This window comes from Spea bombifrons, chromosome 2 (assembly GCF_027358695.1).
Source record: "Spea bombifrons isolate aSpeBom1 chromosome 2, aSpeBom1.2.pri, whole genome shotgun sequence".
Classification (NCBI taxonomy): domain Eukaryota; kingdom Metazoa; phylum Chordata; class Amphibia; order Anura; family Pelobatidae; genus Spea; species Spea bombifrons.
In genome coordinates, this window is record NC_071088.1 from 52,554,203 (window position 1) to 52,575,409 (window position 21,207).

At 43.4% G+C, this 21,207-nt stretch overlaps 1 protein-coding gene across 1 annotated transcript in view; it reads left to right on the forward strand.

Moving 5' to 3' along the window:
- Positions 1-1,418: 1,418 nt before the first annotated feature.
- Positions 1,419-21,207, forward strand: part of ADIPOR1 (adiponectin receptor 1) — a 64,449-nt gene continuing 44,660 nt past the window's right edge. The window contains exons 1-3 of the mRNA XM_053454240.1: positions 1,419-1,485; positions 16,581-16,795; positions 17,238-17,357. Of these exons, the coding sequence (XP_053310215.1) occupies positions 16,655-16,795; positions 17,238-17,357 (261 nt within the window). The 5' untranslated portion in view covers positions 1,419-1,485; positions 16,581-16,654. The remainder of the gene's footprint in view (positions 1,486-16,580; positions 16,796-17,237; positions 17,358-21,207) is intronic.

Here is a 21,207-nt window from a genome sequence, read left to right on the forward strand (position 1 = left end):
ATACCAGAACCTGTATATCTATAACTAAAATACAATTTGTGTGAAAAAAATTACTATTACAAAGTTTGACAAAGTGTAGTTCTATAATTGGTGCATGGAAAGGGTTAAAATAACAGCATTCGGAATACCCTGGGGTGTCTAGTTTTCCAAAACATATGGTTTGAATGGGTTAAATTGAGTTAACCGGCTTCAAAGATATTCCAAAGAGGAGATGGAGGCAGAATGACCAAATGACCACCTGAATTACGCATGCCCCAAAAGTAGCCTTTTACCAGCCAAACAATCTGACAAACCCATGCATGTGGGGTATCGCTGTACTCAGGAGATGTTGCTGAACACATATTGGGGTGTTGTTTGACAGTGACATATACCAGAACCTGTATATCTATAACTAAAGTACAATTTGTGTGGAAAAAAAAATAAAAAAAATTACTATTACAAAGTTTGACAAAGTGTAGTTGTATAATTGGTGCATGGAAAGGGTTAAAATAACAGCATTTGGAATACCCTGGGGTGTCTAGTTTTCAAAAATATATGGTTTGAATGGGTTAAATTGAGTTAACCGGCTTCAAAGATGTTCCAAAGAGGAGATGTAGGCAGACTGACCAGATTTGTTAAAAAAGATTTGGAAATCATAAAACGCTGCTTGTACTTATTGCCCTATAACGTACAAAAAACAGCAAAAAAACATAAAAACATTGGGTATCTCTAAACTCAGGACAAGTAGTAGAATCTATTTAGCTAGTTTTTTTACTTGCTTTTTTAGGTGAGTAAAAGATTTTTCAAATAAAAGTCATAAAATGTCTTTTTTTTCAATTTTTCACCATGTTTTTTTTATTTTTTTTATAGTAAATAAGATGATACGATCAAAATAATGGTATCTGAAGAAAGCCCATCTTGTCCTGAAAAAAACAATATATAACTTATGTGGGTACACTAAATGGGTGAGGAGAAAATTACACCTGAACACAAGCACCACAAAAGTGTCAAAACAGCCTCGGTCCCACAGGGTAGAAAACGAAAAATGAGCCCGGTCCTTAAGGGGTTAAATCACAATTGACACGACTGTCCTTGAACACGTTATTTGCATATGAAATACATACGTACTTTCAGCACTTGGAATGTCAACTTATAAACTTCATATGACGATATGTATTGTTAGTTAATCAATACTCCCAAATGCAAACATTCACACATGAGCAAATACAGAAGACGCACATATCTAACATCTGTCATTACTAAATATCATATACACACTTCTTGATAGACAGCATGCATGCACTTTTTCGGTCAAATGTTTGGCACCCTACCGTCTTTTATTGTTTTTATTTTTCTACTCTCCTACGCAAAACTCCTGAAACATAATATTACGCAGGAACATCCTGCCCATGATATTAACGTACTCTTTTGTATTCTCACGGAAGTTGCGTCTGGGTGTTTTGTCATTTCCGATGGTGCAGTTCCGGAACCTGGAAGAAGCTGAGGGTAAATACATTTATCTAATGATTTATTTACTTTTTTTTTTTTTATTAGTCCTATCAGTCTGTTTTTGTACACTACAATACACTGTGATGTGGTTGTATGTTGTAAAACCGCGCGCATTTGTTTTCCGTGTACTTTAATTTTATTTAAGTATTTTGATACTTAATTGTATAAGATTCAAATTATGTACTTCTTTACAGTGTGCATGCTGACTTTTAAGGTTGGTCTGTGTTGTGCACATACATTCTCAATCTCTTTTGGGAACGAAAACACAATTGGAAATATATTTCGTTTCCAAATGACGACTAATTATTATGTATTTTATGGATTTTAATTTGAATTATCGTGTTTATTTTATGCTAATGGGCTGTTCGAATTTATGGAATATATACGAATAATCTTAATACCTTTGTTCATAATATGGTAGTTTGAATGCCACCCCAGGCAGAAGGTACATAACATAAGACATTTAACCTACATGTGTGTGTGTGTATGTATATATATATATATATACACTACAAATTTAACGTATACAGGTAAAACAGTACATTTTCTATTCTATTCTATTATTTTTGGGAAACGAGACTAGCGTTTTGCAGATGAAAAATATAAACTCAAGGTTTGTTCTTCACAGGGCAAAAAATTGCAACTTTATTTTTTTTGGTTACTGAAAGCACATGGCAATTATTACATTTGTTTTCATTTGGATATGGTACATAGATTTGGCATCTGGTGTTGGTCAACAAGATCTTACTCTATTGCTTTTGAGGTTAAACAAGACCAGGTGTTTTCAGGTTATGTTTCTGAAGTAACACAAAAGTGCTGTAGCAACCTTGATTTATCTCTCATTTATGCCTACAATACTTAGAGGGTCCACCCCCATTTTTCTGTATTACTAGTATCAAATTAAAAATATTTTTAAAGGGACACTCCAGCCATCTTATGGAATTAAATTAATGTGTACTCCCAGTTGCAAATATTTTCCTTTTCCCTACTTCCCCCCAGCTGTTTGTCATTCAGGTGATGTGTAGGGCTGAACACATCACTGACAGGTGTTATTCTCACTACCAGTCAGCTCCAGCAGTGACTCAGCAAGCATTCCATTGATCTCAGTAGAAGAACTTTTCTATCACTTCAAGCAGTCTTTCGGTGGTATGAAATGGTGGACCATAGAGAAGGTGTGCCTCTGCAGCTACAGTTTCTCACAGTTAGGTGTGAGACTTTTCTTTAAGCATTAGTAAATGCATATTAAAGTGCTTTACATTTTGGAGGTTTTGACTGTGAATGGGAGACAGGATGGTAAGGAAAAGTGAATTAGAGATTTTAACTTATGGCTAAGGAAATGGTATCAACAACAGAGAGATGGTTATCAATTTCATTATTATTTTGGACATGTATATAAATCAATAAATATACATAAAAAATACTGAAAAATATGTATAATAAATAAAATACTAAAGTGTCCAATGTCTCCTTGACACGTTTCGCCTAAAAGTTTGGCTTCCTCAGGAGGATGCATCTTTCTCCCAAAGAAACAGAAGTTCTTAGTGAGCAGTTCAGTGTTTTTATTAATAGGCATTTGAACAAATAGAGGGGGCAAAGGGATGCTACAGGATAACACTAATAGCCCCCCACACGTTTGCATGAATGAAATAAGCCAAAGTTTATCTGTGACACATAAGTTGAAAAACAGAAGATTAAGGCTAGGTTTTTGTCCTGCGTTATTTTCTTGATGAAAAACGCCAAGAAAACTGCCACTGCATTCTCCTGCGTTTTGGCTTTTTTCTGGAGTTTTTTCTGGCGTTTTAGCCTTTCTGTGGAAATTGCTTTTTTTGACCTTAGGCAGTTTTTCCAGCCTTTACAAGTTAGAAGTTTCACCCAGCTAAAAGGGATTAGGATAAATGGCAAGTATCTGCCTCCTCCTGATGTCATTTACTTGGTAGAGTTCTACTTAAATGCCCCGGCAGACCCTTTTGTCTCTTTTCTGTGGTTTGTAAGGCATGCTTTATTCAGAATGTCTGCTCCTCTAGGAAGATTGGCCCCAAATGATGGTGCAAATTGTTTGCTGTTGCTTTTGGCACGCAGGAACCAGTTGATGCGTCGCGTATGTTTGTTTGTAATGGCATGTTTGTTCCAAATGGTGTAAAATTCAATATAAACTTTGTTTTGTGTGAAACTGTTTGTTTCCAACCTATTTCTCGTAGGACACACATATACTGGGTCCATCCTCAGCATTGTAACTGTGGAAAAAAACGCCATAAAAAACGCCAAGGCAAAAAACCCACATGGCTTTTTTATGGCGTTTTTTCTCTCCCATAGACTTCTATTGGAGAAAAACGCCAAGATTTCCTTGCAAAAAACGCCAGAGTGTCAACATGCTGTGATTTTGAAAAACTGCCACAGAGCCCAAAAAAGCAGAAAAACGTCAAAGAGGACTGAAAAAACGCCGAACAGAAAAACGCGAAGTGGATATGGCATTGTGCGATTTCCTATTGAAGAACAGCTAACATCTGGCTGCCATGTGGCTGAATTGGCGTTTTTATGGGCGTTTTTAGCAAAAAAAAAAAACAAGTGGAAACCTAGCCTTAGAGTGGTGTGCACAAATTCCCTAATTTACAACTTCTGGTAACTAGTTGGAATTATGTAGCGTTAGTGGCAGTTAATGAAACCTGCTGCAATGAGCAAAATAATTGTGATATTGTCATACCAGGATATACAAAAAAGTGAGAATCAGTTGGCCTTAATGAGAAATAAGTTTCCTCTGAAAAAAGGTAAGGAGGAAAGCCTAGTTTGGGTAAGTTAAGAACTTAATAAATGTGCATACCCTGGCAGAAATTGTGATGTTGGCATTGATTTTGAAAATATGACTGATCATGCAAAACAACTGTCTTTTATTTAAGACTAGTGATCGTATGAAGCCATTTAGTATCACATAGTTATTTGGCTACTTTTTAGATCGTAATGGTAACATATATCACCCAAATGGCCATGATCAAAAGTTTACAGGTTAAAATGGCAATTAAAAGTAAATTTCCCACACCTGTGGCTTTTTAAATTGCAATTAGTGTCTGTGTATAAATAGTCAATTACTTTGTTAGCTCACACATGGATGCAATGAACAGGGTAGATACTGAGCCATGCAGAGCAGAGAAGAACTATCAAAACACCTGTATAACAAAGTAATGGAACTTTAGAAAGATGTAAAAGGATATAAAAAGATATCCAAAGCCTTTAAAATGCAAACCATTACTGTTCAATTACTTATTAAGAAGTGGAAAATACAGAGATCTCTTGATACCAAGCCAACGTCAGGTAGACCATGAAAGATTTCAGACAGATTTGCCAGAAGAATTGTTCGAGATACAAAGAAAAATCTGCAAGTAACTTCAGGAGAAATACAGGTTGCTCTGGAAAAAGACAACGTGGTTTTCCACGATTCAACAAAAATGAGCTGCATGGTCGAGTTGCCAGAGAGAAGCCTTTACTGCGCCAAAAGCCACAAAAAAGCCAGTTACAATATGCCTGACAACCCCTTAACATGCCTTACAGCTTCTGTCGCACTGTAATTTGGAGTGATGAGACCAAAATAGAGCATTGTGGTCACAACCATAAGTGATATGTTTGGGGAGGGGTCAACAAGGCCTATAGTGAAAAGAATACCATCCCCACTGTGACGCATGGTATATGTCTGTGTCAAACAACACCACAATATGTGTTCAGTAACATCTCCTGAGCGCAGTGATACCCCACATGCATGGGTTTGTTGGGTTATTTGGGAGGTAAAAGGGCAAGGGTAAAAGGTGTGTATTTTTTGCCATTTAGACATCTGGTCAGTCTGTGCCCACGTCCCATATTTGGGACATCATTGAAGCTGGCCAATTCAATTTACCGCAACAAATCATATATTTTTTAAAACTAGACACCCTATGGGCATTTATAATGCCAATATTTTAACTCTTTCCATGCGGGGATTTTTGTGAAGATAAAGAATTGTAGGACTTGCTCATAGAAAAACTTTTTTCTTTTGGTGACAGTGGGGAATTTTTACATGTTACCATATTCTTTTTAATTTGTTTTAAACATTTGTGAACATTTTTTTTTTAATTTTTTATACTAAGCACACTGATTGCTGGTCTGCCTGGGCTTCCAGGCAGACCACCAGCAGCAGAGCCCCTTGCAAAACAGGAATTAACCCCTAAATGCCGCGATCAAAGGCGGCATTGATGGGGTTAACGCTGCACTGTCGCTCTCATGGAGCGATCAGGCAGCAGGGGGGTGTTGGGGCTGGTCCCCACACTCATGTGGAGACCAAAGAACCCTCTCCCCCTGTCCCTGAAGCTGCCTGTGGCAGCTGAAACCGCTATTGCAGGTTTTCCTGCAACCGTGTTTTCAGCCTACAGGATCACTCCGTGGGAGTGATCTCAGGCTTGGGGGCGAGCTCGAAGTGGCTGTGCTGTCTGCCCAGACTCCTGGGCAGGCAGCAGCAGCGCCCCCGTGTGGTGACGCAGGGGCAGTTTTTTGTAGGTGTAAGAGGCTGACAAACACCTAGGCGCCAGGACAAAATTCGCTGTCGCCATGGCAACCTGGCGCCTGGGATATGTCGAGCCCTGGGGTAAGCTAACCCTGGACTATTATCTTTATTTCTATGCTCATTTGCCCTGTGTTTCTTCTGTTGATATATTAACCCCTGGTGGGGCAGGTGGAATTTTTTTGGGCTCTATTAATTATGTGCATTCTTTAATTTGCGTTTTTTTATTTTTTGATGTCTGTAATATTTGATTCATTGTTTATATCGTCCATATATTTATATCAGGGCTTGACAAATTTGTTGTGAATCTAGGCACCAGCTAAAAAAGTTTTTTTTTTTAAACTAACAGTTGGTTAGGAGTGATCTGATCATCATCAGCCCACTTACTAAACTCACAGCATTTGACCTGGAAGCCCCCTGTTTTTTGTTGTTTTTGTTTTTTTTAATTTTTTTTTGATATATATATATATTTTTTTAACGCTTTCAATGCTGATGTTCCATTGGAGCACAGCATTGACTGATATTTAGTCCCCACAAGCTTGTGGGGACAAATGTTAACCCCTGCAATGCCACAAATGTGTTATACACAATTGTGGAATTGAAGGGGTTAACGCTGCACTGTCGCTCTCATGGAGCGATCAGGCAGGAGGGGGGTGTTGGGGCTGGTCTCCACACTCATGTGGAGACCAAAGAACCCTCTCTCCCTGTCCCTGAAGCTGCCTCTGGCAGATGGGAAGCAATTGCTGGTCTATAGACCAGCCACTGCAGGGGGGAGTCTCTGATGACTGCTGTAGGCTTCCATGCCTATAGGAATCATCAAAGGGCTTGTGGGGGCTCGTTTTTGCTGTTGCTGGTCTGCCTGGGCTTCCAGGCAGACCACCAGCAGCAGAGCCCCTTACAAAACGGGAATTAACCCCTAAATGCCGCGATCGCAGCCAAGCCGTCAGTCTGTACATTTGGAGGATGTGGAGCGGAATTCCTTTCGTCTCCAAAACATCCGAGGACAACGGAAGTTCCCAATACGTTATCGAAAGTTGGCAAAGGTCTGAAAACCAGCTCCGGTTTGGCCAAAATGGGAGAACTGCCAGCACTCTTGCCTTGTCCATCTTGACTTTGAGTAAGACTCGAGGAATCATCGACACTGGAGGAAAGATGTAGGCCAGGTTGAATTGCCACTTGATCTCCAATCCATCCAGAAAAGGAGGGTAATCCATTCTGTACAGAGAGGCAAAAAGAGGGACTTTTTCCGGTTCAGTCTTGTTGCCATGAGATCCACTTCTGGCAAGCCTACTATTGCCACCAACTTCTGAAAAATAGTCGGATGAAGGGACTATTCTGCTTGAGAGCATCTGTTTCTGCTGAGGTTGTCTGCTAGTACATTGTTCTGACCTCTGATGTGAACCACAGAGATAATTCACAACAAATTTGTCAATTTGTGTTGGGGCTGGTCCCCACACTCATGTGGAGACCAAAGAACCCTCTCCCCCTGTCCCTGAAGCTGCCTCTGGCAGCTGGGAAGCAATTGCTGGTCTGTAGACCAGCCATTGCAGGGAGGAGTCTCTGATGACTGCTGTAGGCTTCCATGCCTATAGGAATCATCAAAGGGCTTGTGGGGGCTTGTTTTTGCTGTTGCTGGTCTGCCTGGGCTTCCAGCCAGACCACCAGCAGCAGAGCCCCTTACAAAACGGGAATTAACCCCTAAATGCCGCGATCGCGGCATTGATCCGGTTAACGCTGCACTGTCGCTCTCATGGAGCGATCAGGCAGCAGGGGGGTGTTGGGGCTGGTCCCCACACTCATGTGGAGACCAAAGAACCCTCTCCCCCTGTCCCTGAAGCTGCCTGTGGCAGCTGAAAACGCTATTGCAGGTTTTCCTGCAATCGTGGTTTCAGCCTACAGGATCACTCCGTGGGAGTGATCTCAGGCTCGGGGGTGGGCTCTGAGTGGCTGTGCTGTCTGCCCAGACTCCTGGGCAGACAGCAGCAGCAGCGCCCCCGCGTGGTGATGCGGGGGCATTTTTTTGTGGATGTAAGAGGCTGACAAACTCCTAGGCGCCAGGACAAAATTTTGAGTTGCCATGGCGACCTGGGATTTGTCGATCCCTGGTCTAGGGAAGCCATATAATCCCCTCTCTGAATCATTTGAGTAACCGAAGAGATGGTTTCCATACGGAAGTGTTGGTATGGAATATGTTGGTTGACGAACTTCAGATCCAGTACGGGACGAAAAAGTGCCACCTGGCTTTGGGACCATGAACAAACGGGAGTAAACCCCCTGAAAAAGCTGTGTCTTTGGAACGTTTTCTATAACTCCCTGCCTGAGGAGTTTTGATGCTACCCTGATTAATGCTGTATTCTTGTTCACTGATGGGTAAGAGGAGACTAGAAAACAATTGTGTGGAGGATTGCAAAATCTTATGGTGTAGCCTTCCGATATAATCTGACGGATCCATGGGTTGCTGGTAGTCGGGAACCATCTTTCCCGAAACATCCGAAGGCGACCTCCTACTTTGTCAGAACCGTCTCGCACTATCTTGTCTAGCCGCTTTAGGGTGAAATCTGGTGTCTTTATTTTTTTCCGAAAGGAAGACTTATCCGATGGTCTGAAATATCTCTGCCTATTGTAGGGATACCTGCGGTTCCATTTAGGCTTAACATCTTGAGGCAGCACTTTCTTGGTGTCCGACATTTGTTTCAAAAGTTCTTCCAGAGGAGAACCAAAAAGCTTTTTTCTCTCAAACAGTAAATCACACAGTGAAGATTTAGATGCAGAATCAGCGTTCCAGAATCTAAGCCAAACTGCTCTCCTGGCAACCGTAGACAGCCCCATATTACGGGCGGATAGCTTGACCAATTCTTCCACCATATCAATCAAAAATTCATTAGAAAGCTTCAAATTTTTTAGAAGTTGAGAAAGATCCTTATCTGCATCATCCAGAACGTGGTCTTCCAATTTCTGGAGCCATAAGCCTTGAGCTCTCGCTACCGCTGCTCCAGCTGATGCTGCTTTGCTTTGAAGCCCTGCTGCTTGGAAGATTCTTCTATTAGCAGTCTCTGCTCTCTTGTCCATGGTATCTTTTAAGCCGGAAACTTCTCCAATTGGTAGCGTGGTTTTTTTTAGACAACTGAGTGATCTGGACATCAACTTTAGGAAGCTCTTCCCATATGATGTCATCTTGAAGCTTAAAAATTTGTTTGAAGTGCTTTGAATCAAAAGCTCGCTTACTTGAATGCTTCCACTCACGCTGTACAAATTCCATAAGGTGAGGCAAAATTGGGAAACCCTTTTTCTTAGCTTCTGGATTCAGTGATACATGATTCACTTCTTTAACGAATTTCCCCAGTTCTTGAGAGGGAAAACCGGATTCGGATTCAGAATCTTCAGAACTAGGACACATCCATAGATGAACGAGAACATTCCCCAGATGACAACTCTGATGTGGATGAACTTCGCTCTCTCCTGCGTTTTTTAGTCGGCTTGTCTTGTACCGTTGGTTTGGCAGCCTCCTTAAACGCTTGGAATGTTTGAGACAAATTATCCTGGAACCAGGATAAAAAAAAAACTGCATATCCTTCTGTTTCTCCTTTGCCAGGATATCTGCTAAACACTGCTGGCATGTCTTCCTCTTGTAGCTGTCTGGGAGAGGAGTATTACATTCGAGGCAAGCCAAATGTTTAGACTTGCATGAAGCCTTTTTGGGAGGAGCAGAAGGCATTTTATCCTTCTCTGGAGATGAAGGGGTTAACATATTTTTGGTGTATCATTATAAAGATCGCCAAAAAAACGTGTGGGGGGTCAGACAACATGGCAAAACCTGTCCTGACACACACTCTTGTGGTCAGACAGGTTTGCACAGTATTTATAGGCAGACAAATTTTGAATTTGGCGCCAAAAACGGATGATCCGAACCGCACATGCGTTGTAGCACGGCCGGACCATCAGTGGAACGCATAGCCACCCGGGCGTGCGTTCCACCGTACTGCGCATGCTCCTCCCCTGGCTGCTTAAATCACCGCTTCAGAATCGGTCTGTAACGCGGTGTCGATGAGAAGCAGCCGAGCTCCCACCCGGGGGACAAACGGACTGCAGGACCCCCTCTTGGCCGGCACAACCCGTGTGCCGACCGATGTTTCAAGAGGAGCCGAAGCCCCAGTGCTCGTCCCTGCGGGACAAAAAAGAACTGACTTAACGCCGGTACGTGCGGTTATAGGGTAAGGGTAGGGGGTGGAGCTTAACCCTTCGATCTTTTACAGTGTTTGTCCCGGGAAAACCCAACGGTACTGCCACTATACGCCGGGAAAAAATTTGCATATTATTTTTTTTTTTACCCGATTAATCAAAAAAAAAATGGTTAGTTGCAGTCCTAATGTATTATATAAAATATTATATGAACTGTAGTAATCATGAGGTGATTGTATTCTATGTACTTAATCTATAATTATGTGCATATCTATGGATTATATATATATATATATATCTATCAGGGCTTGACAAATTTGTTGTGAATCTAGGCGCCAGGTAAAAAAGTTAGGAGCCAGGATTTTTAAAAAAAACTAACAGTTGGTTAGGAGTGATCTGATCATCATCAGCCCACTTACTAAACTGACAGCATTTGACCTGGAAGCACCCTGGGCTTTCAGGTCAGTGCTGTTTTTTTTTTGTTAACTCTTTCGATGCTGATGTTCCATTGGAGCACAGCATTGACTGATATTTAGTCCCCACAAGCTTGTGGGGACAAATGTTAACCCCTGCAATGCCACGAATGTGTCATACACAATTGTAGCATTGAAGGGGTTAAAGCTGCACTGTCGCTCTCATGGACCGATCAGGCAGCAGGGGGGTGTTGGGGCTGGTCTCCACACTCATGGTGAGACCAAAGAACCCTCTCCCCTGTCCCTGAAGCTGCCTCTGGCAGCTGGGACTCAATTGCTGGTCTATAGACCAGCCATTGCAGGGAGGAGTCTCTGATGACTGCTGTAGGCTTCCATGCCTACAGAAGCCATCAAAGGGCTTGTGGGGGCTCGTTTTTGCTGTTGCTGGCCTGCCTGGGCTCGGAGTGGCTGTGCTGTCTGCCCAGACTCCTGGGCAGACAGCAGCAGGAGACAGCAGCAGCGCCCCCATGTGGTGACTCAGCCTCTTACATCCACAATTTTTTCTGGATGTAAGAGGCTGACAAAACCTAGGCGCCAGGACAAAGTTCTCTGTCGCCATGGCGACCTGGCGCCTGGGATTTGTCGAGCCCTGATATATATTGTTGAAATGTATTCATTTTTGTAATCAATTGATTTTAATTAGGTTACTAATATACATATTTTTACTATTATAATTCCTCATCTGTTGGTTTATGATTTGCTTTTTGCCTTCACTTGCCACACACACACAGACACACACATATATATACGAATGCAAAAAAACAGAATGTTGCAGAATCTTGTAATACCTTTTTTATTGGACTAACAGTATTTAAAATAATAGACGAGCTTTCGGGAGTCCTCCCTTTATCAAGTCAAAAGCATTTCTGACCAAGCAAGTGAAAAACACAGTTTCTGCAACATTCTGTTTTTTTGCATTCGTATACACTGGACTAATACGGCTACCCCAAACTACAGTGTGTGTATATATATATATATATATATATATATATATATATATATATATATATATATATATATATTAGGGCTGAAACAACTAATCGATAAAATCGATAATGAAAATCACTGTCAACGATTTTCATTATCGATTAATCGGATCGATTTTTATCAATTTTTAAAAAGAGGTTTTTTTCAGAGCAAATGCTCTGAAAAACTCCTCTCCTTATATAATCCGACCTCAAACAGAGATCGGATTATAACACCGGAATCCAGAGCCCCCGCAACGCTGCAGGAGACCTGGATTCCCCTCACTGTCGGCCGGTCTCTCACTTCCGTCTCTCTCCCCCTCCCATCTGCCTCCTCCCCCCTCCCATCTGCCTCCTCCCCCCTCCCATCTGCCTCCTCCCCCCTCCCATACATCACTCTGCCTCTCTACCCGGCACCGTTACTGACAGGCACTTTCCCTGCAGCTTCATAGAAGCCTCGGTGTAAGTGAAGGTGAGTAACGGAGTCTGTCTGTGCGATGCAGACCGCCACCGGCTGACAGAGAATCATCCTCTCTGACAGCCGGTGAGGGTCTGCATCGCACAGACAGACTCCGTTACTGCCCTTCACTTACACTGTGGCTTCTATGAAGCTGCAGTGAAAGTGCCTTCGGTAACGGAGCCGGGTAGAGAGGCAGAGCGGTGTATGGGAGGGGGGAGGAGTCAGAGGGGTGTATGGGAGCCACCCTCCAATACACCACTCTGGCTCCTCCCCCTCTCATACGCCACTCTGCCTCTCTACCCGGCTCCCTGGTGTCTTGTCAGAAACGGAGGTTCACAAGAGGCAGAGTGGAGTATGGGAGGGGGGAGGAGGCAGAGTGGAGTATGGGAAGGGGGAGGAGGCAAAGTGATGTATGGGAGGGGGAGGAGCCAAAGTGATGTATGGGAGGGGGAGGAGGCAGAGTGGAGTATGGGAGGAGCCAGAGTGGTGTATGGGAGGGGGAGGAGCCAGAGTGGTGTATGGGAGAGGGAGGAGCCAGAGTGGTGTATGGGAGGAGGCAGAGTGGAGTATGGGAGGGGGAGGAGCCAAAGTGATGTATGGGAGGGGAGGAGGCAGAGTGGTATATGGGAGGGGGAGGAGGCAAAGTGATGTATGGGAGGGGAGGAGCCAAAGTGATGTATGGGCGGGGGAGGAGGCAGAGTGGTGTATGGGAGGGGGGAGGAGGCAGAGTGGAGTATGAGAGGGGGAGGAGGCAGAGTGGTGTATGGGAGGGGGAGGAGCCAGTGTGGTGTATGGGAGGGGGAGGAGCCAGAGTGGTGTATGGGTGAGTTATAGTGGTGTATGGGGGGTATTATGAATTTTTAGGGCATATAGGGGGTATAAGGCATATGGATATTAGGCATATCAGGGGGGCATAAACATATCTGGGGGTAAAAGGTATATCAGGGGGCTCAGTGGCATATAGGGGGTATAAGACATATCGATATTAGGCATATCAGGGGGGCATAAAACAAATCTGGGGGTAAAAGGTATATCAGGAGTCTCAGTTGCATATCAGGGGGCACAGTGGAATCTGGCATATAAGAGGTATAAGGCATATATGGGGGCAGAGTGGCAAGCTGAGGGTCAGATGTGCATAACTGGGGGCAGTTTGGTAAATAAAAAAATTTAAACAAGGCTTTTTTCTCAGTTTTTATTAAATATGAAAACTAGTTAACATATGAATTAATATTTACTAATAACTTTGTATTAAAACCTAGTTTGAGAAGCACCGTGTTTGGGTTCTTGTAGCTTTTATTATTATGTCAGTAAAATAAGAAGGTGAATAGAGAGAGGCCATTGCAATAAAGAGATGAAAGTGTAAATTGTACGTTTTTTATTGCAATTTTTCTTCAATTTAAAATAATGTATTTTTTTATCCGATTAATCGACAAAATAATCGGCCAACTAATCGATTATTAAAATAATCGTTAGTTGCAGCCCTAATATATATATATATAAGGATAATGTTTTTTTTTTTTTTCACAACCCCCAAACCTGTTAAGCCATAATCGTGAAAATGCTACAAAAATTTACACCTTATAGTATGTTCCCTATAAGTGCTGGGAAAATATGGAAAATCTAGATAAATTAGGTATTTCTGAAATCAGGACACCTGAATTGATAAACTTGGAGGGGATTTTCCATTATTTTACCTAATTTTATGAGGCTTCAGATGGAAAATTTAAAAAAATAGCAGTTTGTTTTCAAATTTTCTTTAGTTTTTATTAAATTTCTCATTCAACATTTTCAGCTAATCATCCAACTATGGTATCAAAAGAAAGCTCTATCTCTCCTTGAAAAAACAATATATACCTTATTGGCTCGAATATAGGCCACACTTTTTTCCCCCACTTTAAGTCTTTAAAGTGGGGATGCGGCCTATATTCGGGTCTAGTGCCTGGCAGGCAGCAGGGTTAGGATACAGATCCCCCGCAGCGGTGCAGGGGACCTGCATCCTACTCTCTGATACGCTCAGACATCCTCCCCTGCCAGCACTTCCCACGGGGGGAGGGCCGGCACGGGAGGTTGTCTAAGCACATCGTGCAGATGTTACCGGCAGCAGCGATGCGCGTAAACAGCCTCCGCTGCCGGCACGTCTGCACGATGTGCTTTAACCATCTCCCTTGCCAGGAATTCCCACGGGGCTGGCAGCGGAGGCTGTTTACGCGCATCGCCACAGCCGGTGAACGTCCGCACGATGCGTTTTACCTCTGCCCCCAAGACTTACCAGAGCAGACTCCCGGGTGTCTTGCGGAGCCGGCGGGGGACATCTATGCAATACGCGTATACAAGTTGTATACGCGTATTGCGTAGATGTCCCCCGCCGGCCCTGCGAGACACCCGGGAGTCTGCTCTGGTAAGCCGGGGGGGGGGAGTGGCAGCATATCTCGGGGGGGGGGGAGTGGCAGCATATCTCGGGGGGAGGAGGACGACAGTGGCAGCATATCTCGGGGGGAGGAGGACGACAGTGGCAGCATATCTCGGGGGGGGAGGAGGACATATCTCGGGGGGGGCGACAGAGTGGAGTGGCAGCATATCTCGGGGGGGCAGAGTGGCAGCATATCTCGGGGGGGGACAGAGTGGCAGCATGTCTATTAAAAAAAACTTTTTCCTTAAAAAAGCACCCAACTTTTAGGGTGCGGCCTATATACGGGGGCGGCCTATATACGGGGGCGGCCTATATCCGATGATGACAGCCAGTATAGATGTGCCAAAGCACCCAACGAGGAGAAAATTGGCAGACTAACAGGGTGCTAAAAACTTATTTTTAGATCTGCAGAAGAAGGGGGTTCTGCTTGAACTTGCGGGGCTGTCGGGGGACATCTACGCAATACGCCTGCGAGACACCCGGGAGTCTGCTCTGGTAAGTCGGGGGGGGCAGAGTGGCAGCATATCTCGGCGGGGGGGGAGAGTGGCAGCATATCTCGGGGGGGGAGAGTGGCAGCATATCTCGGGGGGGGCAGTGGCAGCATATCTCGGGGGGGGCAGTGGCAGCATATCTCGGGGGGAGGAGGACGACAGTGGCAGCATATCTTGGGGGGGAGGAGGAGTACAATGGCAGCATATCTTGGGGGGGAGGAGGAGGAGGACAGTGGCAGCATATCTCGGGGGGGCAGAGTGGCAGCATATCTCGGGGGGGGGGCAGAGTGGCAGCATGTCTGTTAAAAAAAACTTTTTCCTTAAAAAAGCACCCAACTTCTAGGGTGCGGCCTATATACGGGGGTGGCCTATATCCGAGCCAATACGGTAATTTACATGGGTACACTTTGCAAGAAAAGACAATAATCGCTGCGCCGCAACTATCTGCTCAACTACCAAATATCTAAGGAGAAGAAGGTAGCATTAAGGAATTATAAGCAAACTCATAATGAGGATGATGACAGCCAGTATAGATGTGCCAAAGCACCCAACGAGGAGAAAATTGGCAGACTAACAGGGTGCTAAAAACTTATTTTTAGATCTGCAGAAGAAGGGGGTTCTGCTTGAACTTTCCAAAGTATAAACAGCTTATATGGGACTCAATGGGATACATTAACAATTATCAAAGAGTTAACAAAGAGTTTTGTAGTGCCCTGGGAAATTGCTGGCAGACTTACAATAGCAGTTTACAATAGTAGTAGTAGCATTTCAGAAAATAAAGGTGGTAGGGAAGACTCAGCCAACTACAAACTATGTCAGTCGTTGGGACATTAACCCCATTAACGACGAATGACATGCCAGGCACGTCACGGGAGAACGGTCAGTTAATGACTGACACTGCAGGGGCCCCGTGTGGCCCCTCTCCCAGACATTAACATCCACCATACACTGTATGGCGGCTGACACCTGATTTAAAAGAGCTTAGGAGGCAATCAACCAGAAAAGAGATGTTGCTGATCACATACTGGGGTATTATGTTGTCATATACCAGGAGCTGTAAGTTCACACCTGAGGTACAATTTGTATGTAAAAAAATAATAAAATAAATTACTACCACAAAGTTTGACAAAAGGTGGTAGTAGAATTAGTACATGGAAAGGGTTAAAATACCGCCATTTGAAATACCCTGGGGTATTTAGTTTAAAAAATATATGGTTTGATGGGGTAAATTGCATTGGCCGGCTTTAAAGATACCCAAAATAGCACATGGGGCAGAATGACAAGATTTGGGGTAAAATTGGTTTTAAAATAGCAAAATGCTACTTGTACTTGTTGCCCAATTACTTGCAGGAAAAAAACATTAAGACATTGGGTATTTCTAAACTCAGGACAAATAGAAGAATCTATATAGCAGGTGTTTTCATTAGGGTTTTTTTTGGATGAGTAAAAGATTTTTCAAGAAAGTCAGTTAAAACAGCCTCGGTCACAAAGGGTACAAAAAGAAAAAATAAGCCCGGGCCTTAAGGGGTTAAGGGCTTAAATTTACTTCTGACAGTATGCCTAAATGATACACACATTTATTTTTCCTGCAGTTAATACATCATTATATATGTGACAAAAGAAACCTTCACCATAGAAGAAACGTCTTCCCCTCTGTTACAACTCGATGACCACTTGCAAATCATCAGGTCTAGGAGGAGGCCTGGACAGTAGCAACAGTCAAGGAGATATTGAGGATTTGGAGCTGACAGAGTTGGGGCCACTCCTAGAAACTCAAAAAGAAAGAATGAGGCAGTCATCTGTATCTGTAAGTATTTATGGTATTGACTATAGCACCTTCAACAATAAATGATCTCTTTAAGATATCGTCAGGGTTAATATATAAGGTACCTGAGTTCCCCATAAAAATACACACTAAAGTACTCGCATCTCCTAGATGAAAAATAGCTGCAGAGCATGTGAAGGTGCAAATGCATAAAGAGTGATTCTGTAGAATCCCTCATGGATTTGCAAAAGCAACACTACAAAAAGGGGCCATGCAGGTGTCATATGCATTAAAGTGCATATGATGTCTGAAGTTGCCTATAAGACCCATTTTCTATACATATGTCTAGTAATACCATGTGTTTAAGTGCGTAGTGAGAAATGCTTGTCTAATATAGCCCATGTCCTTCTAGATACATTGTTATAATATTCCAATATGTATAGTATGTTTTTATGCATTGCTTTGATATACTGTATTGCTTCAGGGAGAAGAAAGTCAAACAGCTAAAGTGTCTCAGGAAGACGAAGAAGAGGAAGTAAGAGTTTTGACCCTGCCTCTGCAAGCACATCATGCCATGGAGAAAATGGAAGAGTTTGTATATAAGGTGTGTACCAGATATATTATGTATCTTTTTGTAAACATATGTGTGTGTGTTGGATCCCAACATACCAAATAAATCATGTGGTTTTCTGTTTTGATTTCACTTTAACACATTGAAATGCTTTTTCATTTGTATTAAAGTACAATGTATTTCTCTTACCTCTGTTTCCTTTTGCACGTACAGACCCTAGTAAACAACTGAGCAGATGGTGCATGGTAATGCATAAATCACTGTTCGCTTGGTAATAAGATTTTGCTTAACCTCTTTACGACCATGGCATTAAATTAGCATAGAAAGCGACCAAAATTCACTTGCTTTGCTCAAACGCTCTTGCTGTAATTCCTCAACATTGAGGCATTCAGCAACACCTAACTCCTAAACTGCTCAAGGGACCACATGTGATTCTTCCTCGGAGTGTCCACATGTGCCTTATACAAATGGTGGCAGATGCCTGCTTTAAAAGAGCTTAAGCTGAAGCAGTGTTACAGATATGCCTGGATATCGAGCCATTCAGCAATACCAAAAACCCACCCCACTATGCACTGTGGTCGATCCAGAGTATTGACCACAAGTGCCATAGTGAGAGATGTTGCCAGATAGCAGCGCCAATAAAAAACCAAACCTATGTGGGTTTCTCCAGACCCCACTGAGAACACTGATACTCATTCAACCATGCAAGTCAACACAGTCTAGCTTACTAAAATATATTTGAAAAAAAATTCTTTATAAATAAAAATGTGGTAACTGAAATTCTCCAGTGATGTAACCATTGCTCCAGTTATCTAGTTCCAAAAAAGTCACTTTTATACTGGCCAATTTATTAGGTACACCTGTTCAATTGCTTGTTAACACAAATAGCTAATCTGCCAATCACATGGCAGCAACTCAATGCATTTAGGCATGTAGACAACTTACTGAAGTTCAAACCAAGCATCCGAATGGGAAAGAAAGGAGATTTAACCCCTTGTTGACAATTGCCGGTCCGGGCACGTCACGGAAAAACAAGTAGTTTACGACAAATGACGTGCCAGGACCGTCATTTGTTAAATGACCTCGAGGCATTCAGCAACGCCACGATCGGGGCGTCCCCTCCCCGGGGCGTCAACATCCGCCATACAATGTATGGCGGCGGACGCCCGTTTTAAAAGCGTTTAGGAAGCGATCAACGATCACCTCTTAAACTTAAATGGTGTCGCTGGAATGCCTCGATCAGGAGGCATCCAGCGACACCAAACACTTACCCCAGGATGGACTGTGACCGCTCCGGAGAGCGGTCACAGCCGCAGCTGCACGCAATCTTCACCATCCGCAAGATGGCGGCGGCCCGGGAAAAAAAACAATAAAGATGCAAGTTCGCTAGAAGGTCTCCAGACCCTCTAGAGAACTCTGGCTCCACTTGCAGGTTGAATACAGGTACTGCATTCAACCATACAAGTCAATGGAGCCCAGCTTTCTAATCGCAGTGTGATTAGTAAAAATAAATTAAAAAATAAAGTAAAATTTATAATAATTAGAAAAAAATAGTAAAAAAAACAGTAAAATGTAAAAATTATTTCCCTCTGATGTCACTATCAGGGGAACCTTCAAGTTGAAAAAAAATGTAAAATTTTTTTTTAAAAAAGGCTAAAATAAAAAATATATATAAAAAATATATTTTGTGAGCAAGTCCTAAAATTAGCACATTAGCTTAAAACAATTCTCGCATGGAAAGAGTTAAAATACTGGCATATTAAATGCCCATGGGGTGTCTACTTTTAAAAAATGCATGATTTGATGTAGGGCTGAAACAACTAATCGATAATAATCGATAATGAAAATCGATTATTAGCAAATGCTCTGAAAAACTCCTCTCCTTATATAATCCGACCTCAAACAGAGATAGGATTATAATACTAGAATCCAGATCCCCCGCAACGCTGCAGGGGACCTGGATTCCCCTCACTGTCGGCCGGTCTCTCACTTCCGTCTCTCTCCCCCCTCCCATACATCACTCTGCCTCTCTCCCGACTCCGTTACTGACAGGCACTTTCACTGCAGCGTCATAGAAGCCTCGGCGTAAGCAAAGGGCAGTAACGGAGGCTGTCTGTGCGCATCGTGCAGACCCCTACCGGCTGACAGAGAATCATCCTCTCCGTCAGCCGGTGAGGGTCTGCATCGCACAGACAGCCTCCGTTACTCACCTTCACTTACGCTGAGGCTTCTATGAAGCTGCGGTGAAAGTGCCTGTCAGTAACGGAGCCGGATAGAGAGGCAGAGCGGTGTATGGGAGGGGGGAGGAGTCAGAGAGGTGTATGGGAGCCACCCTCCCATACACCACTCTGGCTCCTCCCCCTCCCATACGCCACTCTGCCTCTCTACCCGGCTCCCTGGTGTCTTGTGAACCTCCGTTGCTGACAGGAGGCAGAGTGGAGTATGGGAGGGGGGAGGAGGCAGAGTGGAATATGGGAGGGGGGAGGAGGCAGAGTGGAATATGGGGAGGGGGAGGAGCCAGAGTGGTGTATGGGAGGGGGAGGAGCCAGAGTGGTGTATGGGAGGGGGAGGGGCCAGAGTTGTGTATGGGAGGGGGAGGAGCCAGAGTGGTGCATGGGTGAGTTATAGTGGTGTATGGGGGGTATTATGAATTTCAGGGCATATAGGGGGGTATAAGGCATATCAGGGGGCATAAAACATATCTGGGGGTAAAAGGTATATCAGGGGGCTCAGTGGCATATAGGGGGTATAAGGCATATCGATATTAGGCATATCAGGGGGGCATAAAACATATCTGGTGTCTTGTGAACCTCCGCTGCTGACAGGAGGCAGAGTGGAGTATGGGAGGGGGGAGGAGGCAGAGTGGAATATGGGGAGGGGGAGGAGCCAGAGTGGTGTATGGGAGGGGGAGGAGCCAGAGTGGTGTATGGGAGGGGGAGGGGCCAGAGTTGTGTATGGGAGGGGGAGGAGCCAGAGTGGTGCATGGGTGAGTTATAGTGGTGTATGGGGGGTATTATGAATTTCAGGGCATATAGGGGGGTATAAGGCATATCAGGGGGCATAAAACATATCTGGGGGTAAAAGGTATATCAGGGGGCTCAGTGGCATATAGGGGGTATAAGGCATATCGATATTAGGCATATCAGGGGGGCATAAAACATATCTGGGGGTAAAAGGTATATCAGGGGGCTCAGTTGCATATCACTGGCATATAAGGAGTATAAGGCATATCAGGCTCACAGTGGCATATCAGGAGGCACAGTGGAATCTGGCATATAAGAGGTATAAGGGATATATGGGGGCATAGTGGCAAGCTGGGGGTCAGATGTGCATAACCGGGGGCAGTTTGGTAAATAAAAATTTTTTTTTTTATTAAATATGAAAAATCGTTAACATATGAATTAATATTTACTAATAACTTTGTATTAAAACCTAGTTTGAGAAACACCGTGTTTGGGTTCTTGTAGATTTCATTATTATGTCAGTAAAATAAGAAGGTGAATAGAGAGAGGCCATTGCAATAAAGAGATGAAAGTGTAAATTGTACGTTTTTTATTAAATTATTTTAAATTGAAAAAAATTTGCATTTTTTTATCCGATTAATCGAAAAAATAATCTGCTAACTAATCGATTATTAAAATAATCGTTAGTTGCAGCCCTAATTTGATGGGGTAAATTGAATTGGCCGGGTTCAACAACGTCCCAATTAACACGGGGGGAAGGATGGCCACACATCTAATTTCCAATTAGAAAAATGCACACGTACCAAATGTGGCCTTTTAGTTCCCCTAAAAAATGACAAACCCATGCAAGTGGGGTATCACTGTACTCAGGAGATGTTGGTGAACACATATTGGGGTGTCGTGTGACAGCGGCATATACC